This window comes from Pterocles gutturalis, unplaced genomic scaffold (genome assembly GCF_000699245.1).
Source record: "Pterocles gutturalis isolate BGI_N339 unplaced genomic scaffold, ASM69924v1 scaffold30704, whole genome shotgun sequence".
Classification (NCBI taxonomy): domain Eukaryota; kingdom Metazoa; phylum Chordata; class Aves; order Pterocliformes; family Pteroclidae; genus Pterocles; species Pterocles gutturalis.
Window position 1 is genome coordinate 2,631 of NW_010131660.1, and position 15,287 is coordinate 17,917.

The following is a 15,287-nucleotide window of genomic DNA, read 5'->3' on the forward strand; positions in this document are numbered from 1 at the left end:
TGGTTGGATGGGGGAGTGATTAGTCTATGGAGAGGCTATTCCTGGCACATGTTGGGGAGGCTTAAAGGAAACGGCTTATTTTGCTTTCAGCTCCTGGCTGGCTCTTAAACCCGCTGTTTTCCAAACGCTGTCAAATCCTGCAGCAGCTCGGTGTCAGGCTCCGGAGCCCCGTGTCCCTGTCCCGTGTCTCGGGAAGCTGTGCGGCACTGGGGAAAACAGGAAAGCTCTGGGGCAGCGCTGGGCAGCTCTCGCCGGCTCTGCCGCCCGTGACGCGCGCCGGGAAGGAAGCGGATCCAGCGCGGCTGGTCCCGGAGCCGGCGTCAGAGCCTGACTCAGCGTGGAACAAGTTCCTCGGGTTATTTCCAGGCTCAGCCAGCCTGGGAACAAATGCCTCCCGGAGAGATTTATGTGTAGTTTTTCCTCCATAGCGGTTTCATGTCATCGGTTAGAGAGAGCTCGGAGCAATCCCTCGTGTCCAACGCGGTGCACGGGAGGTGCTGGAGGAAACTGGGCACCCCTGAGAGAAGGGCAGCGATCTGGAGGTGTGCAGGGGTCTTCCTCGCTCTTCACACTTAACACCGCTTTGGTTTGTTAACCTGGGAATGAGCTTCCAAAAAGTAAGTTTAAACTCCAAGGTTTTGAGATTAATACTTAAAACAGAGGTTTTGGATTCTTTGTATTTGCTTCCCAATTGCTGGGCTTTTCAGGGTTTGGCTTGTCAAGATTTTCTTACAGCCTCAAGTGGCTGTTTTTCCCCAGGGTGTGGGAAGCTGCGGTTCTGGGAACTGGCTGTTGGAAAAGCAAGTGCTGTAGTGAGCGTGTGTCGGTGGCTGGATGAAAACTTCCCAAGTCGTGTTGGCGAAACGGGCGATTTTCAGCTTCTTTGAGAACATCCCAAAAGCAGCAGCGAGTGCCGCAGACCCCGGCGGGCTGGTTGCTTGCCCAGGTGGGCAAATCCGAGGGATTCACGTGTAGTCGGTCCGTGTGAAGAGCTTTGTTCCCCGTGGCTGGGCAGATTTATTGATGTCAGAACAGAGCAATGGTGAGTTGGCTGCTTAACAGGGATGTTACAGTTCAACTCCATAAAATACACGGGCTGTCTCCTTTACTCATTCATTTGCCAAGTCCCCAAAAAGTGGCGGTGACAGGAGCAGAGGATGGAGCGCTGCCCTCATGAGCATATTTCCTGCCTTTGCTGGTTTATGTCACAGCCTGTAATGTTATTTAAACAACAACAAAAAATATCCTGTGAATTTCCTTTTCATTTTTAATGGAAGTGCGAAGAGGTGGGGTGGGGGAGGAAAAGGGAGCAAGGCTGTAGGCTTCCGAACTGGCTAAATCATTCCTATCCTGAAGATTTGCCATCTCGTTGGGAGCTCCAGCTCTGCTGGGTGCCAAGAGGTGCTGAGCATGGCTGGGGGCTGCGGGAGCCCAGCGAGGTCCTGGCAGCAAACCCGCCCCTCGGGAGATGGGGAGCCTTATGGAGCTGGAATTGTGCCAAAGGCCCCTTTGGTGGTAACGGGTTTAGTCTGTCTTTAAAAAGCTCATAGCAACCAAGGAGCATGGGCAAGCACTCGGAGTTCGCTGGAAGAAAGAGGCAGGAGCCCCTTTGCTTGGCCGCTGGGATATAATGAGGTGCTGGTACAAGTGCTTGCGTAACTTGGCTTTTCAGGGCATAAATTGTGTGACAGGGGCAACTCTGTTCCATCGGTTCCACCAAATAAATTTTCTGACTCGGAGGTGGTCACAACTTGTCTCAGGCTGAGCTGAGAAGTGCTAGAACAAATTCTCAGAAAGAAACAAAGGCAGAGGCTCTTTTAAGGGCTTCCAAGGGTGTTGTATAACTTGTTTTAAAAAAAAAAAAAAATCAACCCTGCCCAGGGTACTGGGTCACTGGGAGACTTAACCTCAGGAGTGATGAGTTGGGTGGGATCGAACTGACTTTGCAGATGGAGTTCTTCACTGCTGAGTGTGAATTCAGTGATATGGGGGTTTTTAACCATTCACTTCCTCGCAGACTTGTATGAAGTAAGCTGTACATCAATCCTATTCTTGATATGAGATCTGATTTACTTCTAAGAAGACAAAAAGTGATTTTTAGTGGTCTGATTAAAGGCTAGCTGCTTTTATATTTTCTGGGCCAGGCAGCCCAGAATGCAGTACCTTGAAGAGTCGGTACCAGTAGCAATGCTCCCCAAGTTTCACAGCTGTAAGCTGGGGAGCAGGTTGAAGACAGTGGCTGGTGGGAGCAAAGCAGAGCCCTGCTGCGGTCCTCCTGGGCACAGGGCTTTGGGCAGCTGTCCTTTAAGTGAGCTGCAAAAACCTACTGAAAATCAAACCATTTTGGTTTATTTCCTTCTCGTTCTAAGCTTTTAAGTGTTTTTCCTACAAATGGTGCAAATTTTAACTTGAGAAAAAGCAAAATATTGACTCATGTGTTCATCCCTGACAACTCCTGTTACGTTCTCTGCAAATTTCCATTATAAACATGACACTTTGCCAGATTATCTGCTTTAGCCATCTTGTTACTGGAGAGAATGCAGTATTAATTCCCTTGTCGTTTAGTTTTTGTGATGTATGTGGGATCATTTGGTTAGCAGTGTTATGAATCTTAATGTAAATCAGTTGGGCTTTGTGTCGGACCACTGAAAAGATGAAGGAAGGAGCACTGATGTGATCCTGAAAATTGCACCACCTTTCCTCAGAGCTGCATAGAAACTCAAATTTGGGTGTGGAGAGAGGTTCTTTTTGACCAAGCATCTCCACCCTGTTGTTTCAGTGGAAGTTCTGCCGCTCCTGGGCTGTATATAGCTCAAATCATTGAGTTCAGCCTCGGTTTTGTCCCCAACGATCCTGATAAATTTGATATAAATGTATTGTGGATGTGGAAAACCAATTTGTGGTTGGAAAGGAGATAAAATTGAACCAGCTGAAAGCATTCCTACAACTTGCACGGGTTCTCACATGTTGCTTGGCTCTGCTGTATTTTCCAGAGCAAACTCCTTTGCTGCTGCAGCCTTCCTTCCGTCCACCCAAGTATTGGTGAAGTCCTGCAACAAACTCAGCTGTAGCTTCCCATCTTAATGGGCTGTTCTTAACCCATCAGCCATGGGTGCTGGTCCGTGCTTGGGCATCGGCACCACCCCGGTGCTGCCCCAGGAGGTGGCAGCGGCAGGGACCAGGGACCGCTGCTGCACTCAGATGGGGCCAGAGGCAGGGCGAGACAGTGTCCAGCGAGGAGTGTTGAATTAAAGGGTGTGTGAGGAGCTCTCCAGGCGGGCAGGCTTGCTGCATTCCTGTGAAATATGGCCTTACAAGTCCTTGAAGGATTTATTGTTTTCCGGGCGCTGCTGGATGCAGTCCGATAGGCTTGGATATAGGAAGGAAATGACTCAGTTGCTCTACAGACAAGTGCAGCTTTGAAATTCAAAGAGGCAGGAGACAGCTGAGAGGCTCCAACTCATTCCCATCGGGAGCGGGGTCCCTGCGTGTCTGTGACTCTTTGTGCACAGCTCTGGGGGGCTGCAGCGGGTGGGGAGGGAGCGAGGGGGCTCTGGGCAGCAGTCGTGCTGCAAACCCGCCGATGCCTCCAACCCCTCCGGCTGAGGACACCCCGGGAGAGCAGGTGATGGCAAGTGACACTGGGGGTCAATGGGGGGAGAGGACTGCGATGAGGCCGGTCCATGGTGGTGGAGCAGCTGCTGGGCTCGGCGCCCGCCTGCCCATCACCAGTTGATCACTGTGGTGGGGGCACGGCGTGGGCAGAGCTTGCAGCGGGGTCACAGCTTTCCAGTGATCCACCACGGTCCCCAGTACCTGCACTGGGGTCTGAGCTCCACAGGGACTTGCCACAGCGAGTGGAGAGGTGCTAATGATCTTGCAAGACAAGCTCGGGCTCTCTGGACCTCTCACCCATCGAGGTGTGCAGTCCTCCTTTGGCCTCGTGCGGTAACTTCTGGCTGATGTCAGACGTGGACGCGAGCAGATGCTTTCTCCATCCTGTTATCAGCTTGGTTGCGGAAAGAAGTTTTTAAATGACAGAAAGATCCTTAGCAAAGAAATAAGAGTTAGTGTTAAAAATAAAGAAAACAAGACAGCTTGTTTCATCTAAACAGAAGGGTTATTAAACAGGCTTGAATTAATCAGTGATCTGCCAGAGCTCTGAAATTGAAAAGCGGGGCAGAGGAGCATGCAGAGGAGGAGTGGGAGGGAGCTTTCTCAAGTAGACATTGATGTCCAAACGCCGGAGGAGATGATGTTCAGCTGATGGTGGGACGGAGGTGAGGTGGCTCCAGGCTTTGGGGTCCTTGGCTGGACCTCAGAACGCCAGGACAGGGACACCCCCGGGCACTGATGCACGAGACCCGCTGGGATCCTGCCGGCAGCCAGCCGCTGTCCCCAGGGCTCCGATCTCTCCGGTCGCTGCTTTTCATCCTCAGTCCCAGGCTGGGCAGGAGGGGATGAAGATGCTTTATGTTTCCCAGGATTCATGCACCTCAAAACACTTGCAAAATCTGCATTGAGTACCCCAGTGCTGCACTGGAAAGGGCAGACAGCCCCATGTAAAGAGGCTGGGGGAGGTCCAGGCACCTCCTCCACGTTGCTGATGAAGCTGGTGTCGATTGCAGCTTGTAGCACACACTTCCACTAAGACAGGGCTGAGAAGGGCTGGGTAATGGTCCCTGAAGGGTTCTCCAGTGCTGTGGGGCTCTCTTCTGCGTCAACCTTCAGTTGTATTGTTAATTTAAGGGCTTTTGTGGTTGTGTTCTGCCTTTCCAAATCCTTGTGATCCCCCAGCGGTACCTGGATGATAATTTCTTCCACTCCTGTGGTGGGAATGCCAGCGTTGTGGGTAGCAGCTGGAATCGGGAGCACAGCAGTGAGCTGGTGGTGCTGGTCACGCACCAGGGATGAGCCTGTCCCTCTGCATCTTCCTCCACTTCTCATCCCGATGGCTCCTGCCCCGGCTTGGTGCCGTACCACCCCTACCCTCCTGGTGCGATGGGGGAGGCACGGTGATGGACAGCACAAGGGCTTGATTTGGTGTTTGTTGCTCATAATCTGAAAAGACGATCCTGTTCTAGAGCGGCATTGGAGCATCCTGGCCTGTAAACACCTCTCCAGTGGGGAAACGCGCCTGGCTGTGCACACAGGCAGTGGTGTGCTCTTAATAATTTCAGTGCTGCTGGCTGAGTGAAATCTATAGCTGCACAGTTGGGGATTCAGCATCTCGGAACCTAATTTTAACAAATGTACCATTTCCTGGTTTACTTAGGTAGCAGCGCTGTGGCTACTGTGTAAATACATCTGGCTGCCGTAGGGAGCGCTGGGGATAACGAACGCTGCTCGCTGAATGGGGCTGGCACAGCCAAAGGATTTCTGTTTCAGGATTTCTGTTTAATGGAGTGGCTGGGGACCCATTTAGTTTGAAGCTGGGGTTCTTCACTTGCCTGTGGTGCACTTGGAGTGAGGCCAGGAGAAGCTGCTGCTTATTTTTCTCCTCCAGGTCGGTGGCCGCTCTGTGATCTTCCCTCGTGCTGCACGGTAAAATCCTCTTGTCATAAACTGCAGCTGGATGTCACCTGGGGAGGGGGAGATAAAACTCCTGCCTTTGCCACTGGGACCTTCTGACTAGCCTTGGGCAGATCATTTAATCGTTTAATCAGCTTGCACCTAGGGTCACCATCCATTACATTCTATTTTGTTGGGAATAAAACCCATCCATCAAACTGTGTTCAGGTGCACCAGTGGAGAGGGGTGGATAAACCGCAGTCCGTCAGGACTCGGGTAAGGAACCAGAAAAAGCACTTTCTAAAGCACATACTGACCCAGATTGCCAGGAGGGGTTGTGGTCTCTGTTTCTGGAGGTCCTTAGGGACGGTTTAGAGACATCCCTTGAATGATGACTAGAGCTGGTCCTTGCAGCAGGAGACTGGGTTAGAGAATCACAACTTTCTGGCCACAAACTTTTATGATTTAATGTTATCCAAAGCCTGTTTACACAGGTTTGGATGAAACTGAGACTTCCCAAAACTTGAATATGAAACCAGATGTGAAACTTAAGAAATGTTAAAGTTTCCCTTTGTGTCATACTTCAAGGCAACCAGGAGAAAAAAATGAGGGTCTGTTCTGATCTGCTCCAGTGCATGGTGTTGTTGCCAGCCTTGGGTCTGTCCTTGGGGACTGCATGATGAATCAAGTCCTCTTTTCCCAGCACCTCTCTCCATGCAAGGTAATTTATAAGCTGTTTTGCAGCAGTGTACTCGAAGCTCAATAGCTGCCAGCTGGGGTTTCTCGATAGCAGGTGTCAAGTATCAGCACAGGGAAAGAAAAAGGTGTCTAATTTCTGCCACCTAGGTGTCCTGGGTTGATTATGAATTTTTCTGGACGTGTTTTGGGGTTGGTGGGTTAAATGTCTCCAGCTGCAGTGCACAGCTGGGTGTAAGCCGTGCCGGAGCCACAGCTGCGGTCCTGCTTTAGGTTTGCCATAGGAGCCAGTGCTCCCTTGGAGACAGTCATTATTTTATCAGTGTTGAAGAAATGCCTCCTTGCTGTGTTGCAGGGATGTTTCAGCATCCTTGGGGGCCATGTTTGCTTGTCACCACTGTCAGGGGAGAGTAGCCCTGAACAATCTCTGCTCAAAGTGTTCAGAAACAGAGGCTCCCCAAGAAGCACTAAACCAGTCCTTTCCACAGGCTTTACTGCAGCAGTTGTGCCTGGTAACTCCCTTTTGAGTCTTCCATCGAGTGAACGTCTGAGCGCCTCATGTATGAGAGCATTGTCCCCATTTCACAGGTGGAACAACTGAGGCTGGGTAACACGACTTCTCCAGGTCTGGTCAGCAAGTCTGGGACAAAGCCAGGAGTGAAGGCGGGTTGGATCAGGTGCTCGCCAAAATGCAGTTGCAAAGATGAAGCTGACAGTGGGTCTGTCCCTGGGATTTTCCATTTCTCTTTACTCCAGACCTGTTGGGATGTGTCCCCTCAAAGAGGGAGATGGGGAGGAGAGGTGGCTTATCCGGTATGCATTGTATAAACAACATCCGAAGTCTGGACAATATGAACAAATTTTGTGCATAATTCATGCAATCGTGTTTGTTATCAGGGAAATGCCTTTTCATGGCTGGGTTTCGTTCTTCCCCTCCTCTTCCTTGTCCCAGGGCTGGAGGAAGCAATAATCACAATGCTGGATTTTGCCCTCTTAACTCTTTCTCAGAAAGCTGACCAGCCTGTTAAATACCATCCCCATGCACAAGCAGAGTTCTGCGATGCTCAGATCTTTCACCTAATAATTAAAACAAAACCCTATTAATTGTTGTAAGGTCTCCCTGCATAGCTGACAAACGCATCCTGAATGTCACTTATTCAAAGGGGATAAATCACTACGGCAGCTTTAGTGGTTGGAAATGTTTCACAGAAAAATTCCTGATGGGCTCTGGGAGGGATGAGGACCGGGCACGTGCGTTCTCCTTTGCTACGAGGCGATGGCCAAGGTCTCAGGTTTTTTCCCCTCATTCCAGTTGGCAGATGCGATATGGAGACAATGCAAAGAGAAAGGGTCAGGCTGGTGCAAGGGTGAGGTTGTTCCGAATGGTTTGTTCTTGTATTTCAGTTTATATAGTGTAGCCTGCCCTTCTGGTGACCCTTTTGATAATGCTGGGGGCTCTCTGACAGCCTGGTGACCTGCAGGGAGGTCAGCAGAGCCAGCCAGCCCCTCTCCCTGATCCCAGAGTCGCAGCCCCTGCGGGGGGGCCGGCAGCGCAGCCCAGCCGCTCTCCCTGCTCCCAGCCTCGCAGCCATGAATCTTCTTTGACTATAAAAAGGAAAAAAAGGCAGAACCCACCTCCAGCTTCGAAAGCAATCACGAGCCCCTTGGCCCCCTTCCCGCAAGCTCTGTTATTTCTCAGGAGGTTTTATTCTGGGAGGCAACTCCCCAAACCCCCATGGCTTTAGGAGAAAAGCTGTAGAGGGTTTTGTCACCTGCTCCAGTCCCCATTTGAGGGGTGGTGGGGACCCTGGGGGGCTCCGGCCGGGGGTGATGCAGGGACAGTCTGGGCAGAGCATGCGGTGCTGGGATGCTGAGGGTGGAGGGGAGGATGCTGGGGTCGATGCAGGTGCATTTGCTGTGTCTCGGAGGGTCTGGGGCTGTTGGAGCCGCAGAGGCGATGGGCGAGGGCTCGGTGCTGGCGGGGGCTGTGTGTAAACCGCTGCTCACCAGACCAACCCTACCCCAGCAGAAAAGATACCGTCACGGCAGAGCAAACACAGCTGCTGCGCTGGTGACATCAAAATTGGTCCTTTGATCCGTCATTTTCCAGAGGAGATTCTCTTTTTGGTTTTGCTTAATTTTCCTTTTTCACCCTTTTTTTTTGTGTGTGTGTGTGTGCATAAAATAGCACTAATGACAAACTGTGTTGCCACGAGTGAGTGACAGCTGAAATAAGAGAAATGACTAATCGGCCTCCTGAAGCCCTGTCGCGTGGAGATTAAATGAGCCCTTTTTTCTTCCCCCCTCAATGAGAATCATGGGCATTTGAATAATAATATTATAGTGTCCATTAGGATGACAGTGGGGGAAAAAAAATTGGCTCAGACCTGTGATTATTCCTTCAATCTAATAATTATTTAAATACCAGATAACTCCTTTCAGCCTAATTGAGGCCTTTCAGCTGCTTGGGTTTATATTGTGTCCCTGAATTTACTCTCTCTTTCACCTTGTGTTACTAATAGCTTCAGATTGCTTTTAAGGCTGTATTTTAAACTCGCTTCTTAAAAAAAAAAAAAAAAAAGAGGAAAATTTAATGGTTTAATGGTCAAAAGTATTAAGGATCAGTGTTAAAATCACCCGTGCTCCTGTTTCTCCAGCATTTAACTCCCCAGCTGGACTCAGCCATCCCCCGTGGGATGCAGGGGGTTTCTGTTGGCGTTTGGTACCCGTGTCACCGAGCGCTGCTTCATCCGTGTGCTGCACCCATGTGTGTGACACGGAGCTGGGGATGGAGCATCGTCCCCTGGCTCGTTTGGGTAGGGTGGCAGTTCATGGCCACGCTCTGTCATCTTCAAACAACATGTGCAAGTGCACATTCTTCTTCCTGGGTGATCTCTCTTGCCTTTGGCAGTGAGTGTTCGCAAATACTCTGCAAAACCTCCCCTGTAAGGCTCCACGTGCACGTTGGGCTTCAGCTGCCAGCTCTGCTGCACGACAGCCCCAGCCTGGCGCTGGCTTTTGTGCCGTCCCTGAATGAAAGCGCTGCTGGAAAGGAGATGGAACTGCTGCGGTCTAAGTGAAGAGCTTCTGTTGCCCCATATGTACATAAAATTTAATTATTTAAGTTTATTAATTTCTAGCTTGCGCTGTTCTCACTTTGCAATGGAACAACTTTTTAAAAATCGGAAAGCTGCTGAGCAGGAGCACTGCTGTGTGCTGAGCTTTGCATTGCAGCCTCCCCATTCTCTGCAGAATTTCTTATTTCTGGATTTCCCTGGAACTGCAGAGCCCTCTGCCTCAGCAGCACCTCTCCTCAGGGAATGAGGAACGGAGGTACCGTTATTGTTGGGATGCTGTTAGTGAGGGATTCCTTGGGGCAAGGCACATCTGTGCTGCCCGGGGAGGAACACCGCAGCCACCCCCTCTGTGCCCTCCCCAGGCCGATGGGAGCTGGGCTGCTGTGTCCAAGCCCTTCCCTGGGGCACCGCGGTGCTTGAGGTTTCTCGTGCATTGAGAATGCATGCTGGCTGGCATCTCCCTGCCAGCAGCACATGCAGACTTCTAGGGCTGCACTGTTGCATTATCCAAGAGCAAAACTGCTCCGAGAGCCCCATGGTCAGGTTGTCGGTGGGCAGCGTGGGGAGCCTTCCTCCGAGCACATCCTCAGGAGCCATTTGATTTGTGCCCTGTTGAAAGGTTCTGGATTCAGAGAACAGTTTGGGGATAAAAAATTCAATAAGAGGCGGGGAGGTCACCTCGGTGCTGTTGTGGCACGTTGGGGTCCGCAGCGCGGGCGGCTGCTTTGTGCCACAATCATCCAAACAGTGATAAGGATGCAGCAGGGTCTGCATCCTGCCTGGGAGAGAGAGAAACTGCGCCAGCCAAAGGTGGAAATGAAGAGACTGGAAATAAGAAGCAAGCAGCCAAGGAAATGTATCCCTGAGCAGAATGAGAAACCCATTACCGCTCTCTTTCTCCTGTCTTGTCAGTGACACCGAGACGTGCAGCCCAGGGACAGGGCTCCTTTGTCACCTTTCAGAAACACCCGTCTCCGGCTCCCGGCGTTAACAAGCCTAAAGAGCCGCCATCCGGTGACACTCGCTTATGAGCTCAGTGTAGGTTTTCAGCAGCGTGAATTATTTTAAATACCAAAACGGAGATCAGCATCAATCAAAGCGGTGGCTGCCCGCAGGTGGGGACAGCTGAGCGAGGGCTGTGCCAGGGAACAGCCTCTGCCTTTGCACACAGGGAGGGGAGGAGGGTCAGACCCGCAGGGAGCCCAGATTTCTCCCCAGTGTGTGTGCCTGGGGCTTGCATGGCTGTGTGGGAGGTGATGGGACTTCGAGCAGGGGGAATGGTGGCTTGTCCTCCATCGCTTCCCAGGGCTGGTGTAGCCTTGGGGTGCCGTGAGGTGGTGGAGAGCATCTCTCCCCAAGGCAGGCTGAAATGGTTCCTTTGGTCATGCAGCCTGGAGTGTGTAAGCAGTGCGTAATTTGGGGTAAAGGAGAACTTTGTGATGAGTCCAGGTGGTCTGACACATCTGTGGTGAGGAGCCAAGGCTGAGGTCAAGCCAGGAGTACAAGTCATAGCCAGGTCTGGAGATGATAACACGGATGAGACACCATGCAGTGACCTCCAGGCATGCCTGCGGTGACAAGGGAGGTGCAGAGCCCTGCGTGGTGCCCACTGCAGAGTGCTTTTCTGCTGGCCTGACAGCTCCTCTGAGCAGCTCTGCTGAGCTGGGAACTGAGCCCGTACCTCCTGCGTGGGACGGTCCAAGCCAGTCCCCCTGTAGATGAGACAGACGTGGAAGTGCATGGATTTGCATTGCCTTTAATGTTCATATTTTTGCCACAGGAGTCTGCCACCTTAGCAGAGGTGCAGGGTGATGGGGTGGAGCAGGCAGAGGGTCATGCGGGTCCTCTTCAGCAGCTCCTGTGTGTGCCTGGTGTGCGCTGGCCGGAAGGGTGGATGGAAGCTCTGATGTAAACATGCCTCATGTGGCCAGAGCCTCTCCGAGGTGAGCGTCTGCTTCCGAAGGAAATTCCAGCCCGGTGATTCTTGACTCAGCCTGACGCTGCCCGTGTGAGCAGGGAGGATGGGGCTGGGGATCAGAGGGACTCCAGCCATCACTCGGGCCCCAACAAGGTCTGGGCGCTTTGGGAGCACCCATAAAAAACAACCTACAGCAAAACCTGGCTGTCTTTCATCCCTCATTTCCACATAGGTTTTGTCCAGGGTTATCCAGCTCAAGTGGTGGAAGGAGACTCTGCTTCTGGCTGTTGGCCGTAGAGCCATGGGGAAGGGCACACGAGCAATTGGGTTGCATTGGCTCTTCTGGACCCAGTGGCCAAGCTGTTGCTGCGTGTAGGTTTTAATCATCACATGCAAGTTTTGCTAGAGTAGGAAATTTGTCCTAGGCTCCAAGATTGGGAGCAGGGAGTGTTGAGTTGTTGTTCTAACTGCATGTTCCCCCACCCTGGTAGCAGCTGCTTTTCAGCTGTAAAGTCCTTGTGATGGCAGCGAGGAGTACTGGTGGCTCTGGGGAGAGTGGAGCGGAGATGCTGGTGGCTTTGGTCTGTATGTGCTCAGTGAACCTGCCTGCATGAGACTTCTTCCCCAGGTTTCCAGATTAAATCATAGAGGGTTTAAAGGTAGCAGACACCTCTTATTTCCTCTCTTGCTTCCAACAACATTCCCTGCAGGAGGCATCCTTTTAGCCAAGATTGCAGATTGATGGTTGGGTGTGAGAGCTGTGGGCTTTGGGGCTGGAGCTGATTATCCCCTCCCATGGCTGAGCAGAGTACGTTATAAACAGCTAAACCACACAACAAATTAACACGCAGAGGCTGAACCAAGTGGCAAAGCATCAGGCCTGAACTGTTTACCAATAAGTTAGGAGACCTGCTTAATTCTTTTTGGGCTTAGAGATGTCCTCACTTTATCTCAAGGACTGTGTAATTAGAAAGTCTCCTTTGAGTTTTATCTGCAGGGCACACTGGATCTAATCCTTTCCTCTCTCTGTTTTTTTCTTTCCCCAGAACCATGTGAGGGACATTGCTGGGGCACAGGACACGCACGGGGATCACAAAGTTTGCCTTTCCCAGGATGGATCAGAGGAAGAACTGGCCTCGGGTACCGGACTCCGATGGCTGGTCGGTGGCTTTGCTCTGTCTGTTCCTGGCATCACTCTGCCGAAATGTGTCCAGCAATGCCTTGTTCAGCACTTTCCACTCTGAGAACCGGGACTGGACATTCAACCACCTGACTGTCCACCAAGGCACCGGCGCAGTCTACGTTGGGGCTATCAACAGGGTTTACAAGCTTTCGGGGAACCTGACCATTTTGGTGGCTCATAAAACTGGTCCTGAGGAGGACAATAAATCCTGCTACCCACCCCTCATCGTCCAGCCATGCAGCGAGATCCTCACCCTCACCAACAACGTCAACAAGCTGCTGATCATTGACTACTCGGAGAACCGGCTGCTGGCTTGCGGCAGCCTCTACCAGGGGGTCTGCAAGCTGCTGCGCCTGGATGACCTCTTCATCTTGGTGGAGCCCTCGCACAAAAAGGAGCACTACCTCTCCAGCGTCAACAAGACGGGCACGATGTACGGTGTGATTGTGCGCTCGGAAGGTGAAGATGGGAAGCTCTTCATCGGCACCGCGGTGGATGGCAAGCAGGATTATTTCCCCACCCTCTCCAGCCGCAAGCTTCCCCGGGACCCAGAGTCATCAGCAATGTTGGATTACGAGCTCCACAGTGACTTTGTCTCATCCCTCATCAAAATCCCGTCAGACACCTTGGCCCTTGTTTCGCACTTTGACATCTTCTACATCTATGGTTTTGCCAGCGGTAACTTTGTCTATTTTTTGACTGTCCAGCCAGAGACCCCCGAGGGGGTCTCCATCAACTCTGCCAGCGATCTCTTTTACACATCTCGCATCGTCCGTCTCTGCAAAGACGACCCCAAATTCCACTCCTACGTCTCTCTGCCCTTTGGCTGCGTTAAGGGGGACACGGAGTACCGCCTCCTGCAAGCAGCATACCTCTCCAAGCCAGGAGAGGTGCTGGCAAAGTCCCTCAACATCACAGCCCAGGAAGATGTCCTCTTTGCCATTTTCTCCAAGGGACAGAAGCAGTACCATCAGCCACCCGACGACTCTGCGCTCTGCGTCTTCCCCATTCGCACCGTCAACGCTCAGATCAAGGACCGCCTGCAATCCTGCTACCAGGGGGAAGGCAACCTGGAGCTCAACTGGCTGCTGGGGAAGGATGTCCAGTGCACTAAAGCGGTAAGGATGCTCCAGCTGTTGGCCACGGTAGCCCTCGAGAACCAGTGTCAATGCCTGGCCCTGTGGCACATGAGCTGGTGGAATAGGATTGATCTGTATGTGCCTTCCCTGGACACAGAATAGATGCAGTAGTCCTTTGCCTCTTTAATCCCCATTGTTTTCAGACAGTTGGTGATGACAGTGAAAGGAAGGGGCAGCGTTAAGGCAGATGGATGAAGGTGTGCAGCTTGCTGGAGGTGTTGGCTGTTCCCAGCCTGGGGCTCTGGAAGCCAGTGGAAGGCTCTCCCCTTTCCCTGCACACAGGAGGGTGGTATCGCCAAACTAACAAGATAAATACAAATGACGGTTGTGTCTTTTGTATTTTTATTCAGCTGATTTCTTTAATCTTGATTCACACGCAGATTGTTCCTGGGCTGACTTGAGAATCCCTGGGGCCTTCTTTTGCCAGGCATATTAAGTTTGGCTGCTGGGAAGAGATAAACGTGGGTTAAATGAAATTAAATGAAAGCAGGAAGGCGAAGAGAAGCTCGAGCGCTGGCTTGCACAGGGAAGAGTCATCCCATCACTGTTGCAACTAGACCTGCCTGAGCATTTGGTAGTTAATGTCCCTTGTGGGAAATAAGTGGATTGCAGTCAGTGTGATGGCGAGTGGCCACCCGTGTCACCACCCCACCACTGATGCTGTGGAGGAATTCACTCAAGCAGTCTCAGCTGATGTGGCTTAATAACACTTAGCTGTCAGCATCATTGTTTTCCCTTGCTTGTGGCATCCTCTCGTGTCTCATGGCGTAGGATCAGCCCTGTTGGCAGAAGGGCTCGTGTGGGCTTCGATGGAAGCCTTTGGTGATGTGGAGACATGCTGAGCACCTTTCTGCTTGGAGTGCTTGGCACCTCTGGAAATCGGAGTGGGAGGAGGTGAAATGGGTGGAGGAGAGAGTTTCTGCATGGCCATGCAGCGGGGCTGAACCTGCAGGAAACCCAGGAGATTTAGAAAACCCATGAAAGTGTCTGTTGGTCTTAGGGATGCCCCTCAGCCCTACCTGAGCACGTTTGGAGTATTCTGTCCACAGCCGGAGCCAGGCAGAGGGTGTCTTGGCCTCGGGCGGTGAAGGAACAAGCCCTGGAGGAAGGTGGCTGGAGCTGGGGGGGGGTCCCTGAGCAGGGGGCTGCGTGGTGGGGGTGGCTCCCACCCTGCTGTCAGCACCTCTGGGTCTCCTCCGCATGGGGCTGCCCCGGGATCTGCATTTGACTCACGGCTGTCCCAAACCTCGTTTTTCCAGCCAGTCCCCATTGATGACAATTTCTGCGGCCTCGACATCAACCAGCCCCTGGGGGGCTCGACGCCAGTGGACGGGGTGATGCTCTTCACCTCCAGCCGCGACCGCATGACTTCTGTGGCTTCCTACGTCTACAACGACTACAGCGTGGTGTTCGTGGGGACCAAGACTGGCAAGGTGAAGAAGGTGAGCTGATTTCCGTGGCTTCGGAGAGCCAGGATTCATTTTTCATCTCTCTCAGGAGGCTCCGATGTGCGTAGCTGCTGCTGTGTCTTACAGATTTTTCCCAGTGTGAAACTGGGAGCCAGACAGGAGCAAAAATCACAGCGTTTGTGTCCCAGGGAGCTTTGCACTGGTGAGGCACAGTTCATCCATCAGTGCTGTTAGTGCAGAGTGGTGTCGCTGTGATTTCTTTTGAAGTGGAGAAGTGCCGAGCCTTGGGAAAGGTGTGGCAGAAACTGCTGCAGCCTGGTCCTGGACCAGGGACCAAAGGAGCCGCACAGTTCC

The 15,287-nt window shown here is 52.1% G+C and overlaps 1 protein-coding gene across 1 annotated transcript; it reads left to right on the plus strand.

Annotated features, from left to right (window-relative positions):
* Positions 1-12,315: 12,315 nt before the first annotated feature.
* Positions 12,316-14,966, plus strand: LOC104467066 (plexin-A2-like; the record flags this gene model as incomplete). Its single annotated transcript, XM_010080690.1, has 2 exons — positions 12,316-13,503; positions 14,784-14,966. Coding segments are annotated over exons 1-2 (1,371 nt in total), but the record flags the coding sequence as incomplete, so codon positions are not given.
* Positions 14,967-15,287: the final 321 nt, after the last annotated feature.